This window comes from Geospiza fortis, unplaced genomic scaffold, assembly GCF_000277835.1.
Source record: "Geospiza fortis unplaced genomic scaffold, GeoFor_1.0 scaffold237, whole genome shotgun sequence".
NCBI lineage: Eukaryota > Metazoa > Chordata > Aves > Passeriformes > Thraupidae > Geospiza > Geospiza fortis.
The window spans coordinates 6,119,971-6,125,224 of NW_005054319.1; the positions used below are offsets into that span (position 1 = coordinate 6,119,971).

The 5,254-nt window shown below is 37.7% G+C and overlaps 1 protein-coding gene across 1 annotated transcript; it reads right to left on the bottom strand.

The window, feature by feature from the left end:
- Positions 1–740: 740 nt before the first annotated feature.
- On the bottom strand, positions 741–5,241 carry RSL1D1 (ribosomal L1 domain containing 1). Its single transcript, XM_005420502.3, has 8 exons — positions 5,090–5,241; positions 4,194–4,332; positions 3,461–3,609; positions 3,224–3,325; positions 2,536–2,629; positions 2,323–2,451; positions 1,404–1,610; positions 741–1,166 (listed from the first exon to the last, which is right to left on the bottom strand). The coding sequence occupies exons 3-8, from the start codon at positions 3,571–3,573 to the stop codon at positions 822–824; spliced, it is 990 nt and encodes a 329-aa protein (XP_005420559.2). The 5' UTR covers positions 3,574–3,609; positions 4,194–4,332; positions 5,090–5,241; the 3' UTR covers positions 741–821.
- Positions 5,242–5,254: the final 13 nt, after the last annotated feature.

Consider the following 5,254-nt stretch of genomic DNA (forward strand, 5'->3'; position numbering starts at 1 on the left):
TCTGCAAAGGACAGACAAGTTATCATACAGAGAACAACTGGGCAGTTGTGTAAAATTTCAAATATATCACCTTTCAGTCCTGAAGTATATATTTTTCATGCCTTAACAGGACAGGTTCACTTGGCTGGCACAATTGGAATTCACACAGCCTTTGGCTTTCAGATGGAAGAACAACAGTTCTGTGACCATCATGCAGGAATAGTCTCAACTGTTCTGGTAGCAGAAATAAAGCCCAAAACTGAAGGTAAGATTTTGCTTGATGTTGTAAAATATATCTATATGGTTAAAGCAAAATTCTTTGGGCCTTTTTAACTCACAAATACCCTAGGTAAAAACAGCTAAAAATTACAATGTGGGGCTTGGTATCAGGCTGCTAACTTAGATATTTGCAGTAACACCAATCACTGTCAACCTGTCCTTATTATATTGAACAATTTTTTTTACAACTGTAGCAGTTTTTTCACCTTTAAAAGCACATGCAGATTGCTGCTCTTAGCAGACATGCTTCTTGCTTCAGAAAGACGGCATTTATTAAAATATTTCTCAGCCTTTTTTCCCTGGGATAAACCCCTCTCATCCCTTTGACACTTGAAAAATTTGAGTGTTTCTGGTTTGGGCCAGCAAAAGATAAAAGGTGATGGGCCCATTAAGACAGGGAGTTTATCTGTACCAGCTTGTAAATTAGAAGGAAACCAATGAATCATTACAGGCCTTGGTGAAAAAAAGCTCTGGGGATCAGATTTCCTAAGAAGGTATTTTACTTCATCAATAAATTTGTTTACTGAAAATGATGATACAAAATATGTTACAACAGACAACGTTCATGCTGACTGCGGCACGCGCACCTTCTTGGGTGCCTGCTTCTGTGGTTTTGAAGATTTCCTGGCTGATTGTAGTGACTTGCCAGCTTTGGGTGTTGCAAAAGACTTTGCTTCAGGTTTTTTTGGAGCCTTTTTCACGTCTTTTTCTTTTACTGCTTCCTTTGGCTTACTGACCTGCTTGGCTTTTTTCTCTTTTGATGGCGTCTCCAAGTTTGCACACTCTTCTGTAACCTCAGGTTTTGATTTTGGAGTATCCACCACTTGAGAGGCTTTCTTTCTCTTACCAAGAGGTGTTTTGGTTTTCTTGCCCAGATTGTCATCTTTTTCTGAATTTGGTCTCATTTTCTGTATTTAACACAAACAAAACAATTACCATTCCACCCAAGAAACATATTTCTTGTTTTCAAGGAAGAAGGATCAGTGAAAACCATTACAAATGACAAATACTTTCAACTGAACTGCGCCCTAGTCTTGAAGTGTGCTAACACATACTGTTCCCTAAGGAGCAATGAACAATTGAAACAGTTCAAAATCTTTAATTTTAACTGAAATGCAGGTTTCTTAATATTATTCAACAATTACCTTCAGGTCAGCTGAGCTCGTTGTTTGTATAGGCACCAGTTGTGGAATTTCTTCATCATCACAATCACCTGATTCTTGGACCATTTCTATCTTTTCTTTTATCACAGGCTCCTGGGTACCAGCAGCAGCTTTATTTTCTGTTTTCACAGTGACTTGACTTGACTTCAGTTTTTTAGCTGTCTTCTTCACTTTCTTGGGTTTTACCTTCTAGAATTAATCAGAAGTACATCTCAGACAAATACCCATGCCATTTCTAAATAGATGGTGTAGCAACATTAAAGACTTTTATTCAATAGACCTGGACTAATCAGCCATATGTAAAATATGAAAAAATGCATTACATGCAGAAGTTTATTATAAGTAGCTCACAACTATACTAATGTCAACCTTACAGTCTCTAAGTTGAATATTCACAGTCCCAATTTAATTTCAGACAAATGAATATAAACAGAAGTCAGTACAAAGGCATAGACAATTATTATTTTTTAACAAGTATGAGGCCCCCCTATATACACAAATATACGAGATTGAGAATTATTCAGATGCCACTGATTAACCAACAAAAAACAGATGCATAATCTGAATCCACATATACGTTAATGAGTGTACTTTCAGAAGGCAAATACGGATAAACAACAGAAGCAAAGCTCCAAGAATGAATCTCAAGTCCTTTGAGTTTAGGTCTAGAAATAATTTATTTCTAGTTTGCTTTAAAACCTGTAAGAGAGTGGCCATAATTTCATTATTATTGCTAAATATTTGAAGCACCGAGGAGTGTCTGACTGGTTTTAGCCATAAAAACCTGGGATCAGTTGCTAATGCATTTAAACCCAAAATAACAATGCATAGAAGGAAAACAAAGAACTACAACTAAATGCACAGATTTAATTTATGCAAAGTTTGAAGAAATTTTGGTTACCTTTACTTCATTTTTCTTGAGAGATGGCTGTTTGTCAAGCTCATCCAGGTTGGAGATATCCGCAGTGAATATTGGGAGTGCAACTGATTTAAGTGTTTTCAGGTGAAGAATTTTTACATTTTTCCATTTCTGCAAAAACAAAGCCAGTAGATTATGTGAAAATAAGGCTGAAGTATGAACCTATTTGTCTGTAATGCAGTCAATCAGCAGTACCTTTGGTAACTTGTCACCAATCACTTTTGCTGCTGCAATGATATTCTCAAGTATCTCATCCACTTTCATCCCAGTGTGACCTATGCGCGTTGTACTGGAAGAAGAAATTAATAATAATTATATATGGGCAAATAAACTTATTTCAAGTCACTTGTTTAGGCATACTCAGAAATGCAAAAAGCCCACTTATTTGCAATTATCATAAAGGAGGGATAGCTATTGCAGAAATCTTTTGTGATAACAGTTAGAAGGGATTCACCTGTATTCATCTTTCCATATTTGGATATGCAACTTCTGCCTTACATTACAAAGCATTACTACCAATTCGGATCCTTTCAGATACACAATACATGAAAAAAAAATCTTATGAGACTAGAATATTTTGGAAATAGAAAAACATTATTAAATTAGATTAAAACTAAGACTGTATGAGCACTTTGACAGTGACAGGTGCCTAGAAATTCCTTAGGTAAAAGGAAAAAGAAACAAAACCCTCAACTTCACAGTAAAACTTAAGTAGAACTACTAATTTAACTATACAGGTAAAGGTTCAAAATGCCCCCATTTGCAATGGTGACCCTTAACATCTTTTTTTCACATACTAAAGGAATAAAAATAGCTCACTTAAAATTCCTACAGTTAAGATAGAACCATCCTTCAAGTGACGTATTAATCCATTTGTACTTACTAACAGCACCCTTTGTTGTTAACTGGGAGTGTAGTCCCTTGGATATGTTTTTCTAGTTCCTTGGCAAGATCTTTGGCTTTCAGGTTTACAGATAAAGGTGCCCTAAAACAGAAAGGGAGAGGGGTAAAAAAAAGGAAACTATTAGAAAACCCAAAAGAAAACCAATTCCTCCATTACTAAGAAGAATCTGATATAAAAGATAATGCAAGAATGGATTTCTAAAGTTTAAAGACCTACTTTTTCTTTTCATAGAAGTGTTTTCCCAGATGTGAGGGCAAAAGCCTTCTAATTCGGTCATCAGACAGAAAGAGATCAAAACTGTTCAGGAGGCGCCGCTTGGCTTCAAACATTTTATACTCCTTTTTGAGGGTTTTGTATGAGATGATCTGCAACACAAGCACCAGTTTAGCCCCTGCTGCTGAAAATGCAACCTGAAATGCTTCTCAGAACTGCACAGATTAAAGCTGCATAACTGATCGTCCATCCTAGTGCATTCTTTTAGAATGCTGAAGACAATAAAAAAGTATCCATTTCCTATTGTTTTAAAGAATCAAAAAATATGGATCTCTTGCATAGTAACTGCACATCACAAAACAGAACTTGCATACATGAACAACATCCAAATCAACTGTTGTTATACAGTTTTATTGCTGGTGGCATAAACAATCAAATGTTGTGAGTTCTCCCAGCTGGTTACTTAAACTAAATATTGAACATTTATCTAGAAATTGTATCTGACTGCTAAAAATCCTGTTTCAAACTGAAGAAATTATTCTGAGTAAACTTTGCCTTTTAGAAACACCACAGTTTGAGCAGTCAGAAAAATCTTACTCAGAAAAATCTTACTAGAGTATGTGAATGAGTATTAGAATATTAAACAGAAGAAAAGAACAACTATTTGTATTCATTTTGGTGGTATAAAAGGAAAGAAATGGCAGTACTGAATTATACCAACAAGGACCACCCTTACCCGGCTAATACTTCTGATCCCATTCCGGAGTAAAAGTTTCTTGTACAGATTTTCAGTCTGTTCTGCTGATAAATTTGGTTCATCCTTTGTGAACAGGCAAACATCAGCTGTTTCTGGTCGAATGCCATGGGGCAGTGGTCTACAATGAGAATATGAGATGAATAAAAAACGTCTAATAAGAGAAAGAAGTTTTCCCCAGAACTAGGACTACACTGGAGATCGGTCCCCTTTAACAACCTGCCTGTATTTACGCTTTGTTAACTACTAAATATTCTCAGTAGAACCTACAGTTGATAAGCATACAGAACTCTAAAAGTGAAACCTTATACACCACAGCTCCAGTCAGATACAAAGTGGAATCTTCTATCCTGCCAGCAGCCTTTACCACAGGGGTCCTAGGAGGAGGACCCTCCATGCTCCTCCCTTCATGCCATGGCTGCATCCAGGCATTAGAAAAAAAAAAGTTACAACACCGTGGCCCTGATAAACGGATGGAAACTTTCTCAGTGTAGTGCAGCTACGGTCTAAAAAGAGACTTCTAATTCATATTCAGGTTTAAAGAAGTATTACTAATGATTTGGTGGTGGTGGGTCAAGACAAAGAAGGTGATTCTAGATATAGACATAGGTAATATCTAGATATTTTCTGTAGCTTAAGCACTGAAAGGCACATACCCTGTAACTGGCAACCCACAGAACCAGCATCCTGCGTGCAAAAAGCTGGCACAGCCCAGCTTCCAGTTATAGCAAAAGTAGGGGTAAAGCCGCTTCTAACCCGGCAGTTCTTGGTCACGGCATAGAAGCTCCCAGGACAAGGCCGTGGCAGTCAGAGCCCTTGAGCTCAGAATCTGTGTTCTTTCCCAACCCCTGTAACCATGCCGGATATCAATGTCTTACATTCTGATGACCTTTGGCACCTGCGGGACCTTCCACACCGTCACCAGCAGATGAACGCTCTCGCTCTCGTTGAGGAGCAGCGCGTCTCCCTTTGCCTTGCTTCTGGAGAAAGCCAAGAGAGCCTCCACCGCCTTCTTCACCTGCAACGGCACCACAGCGGCAGCA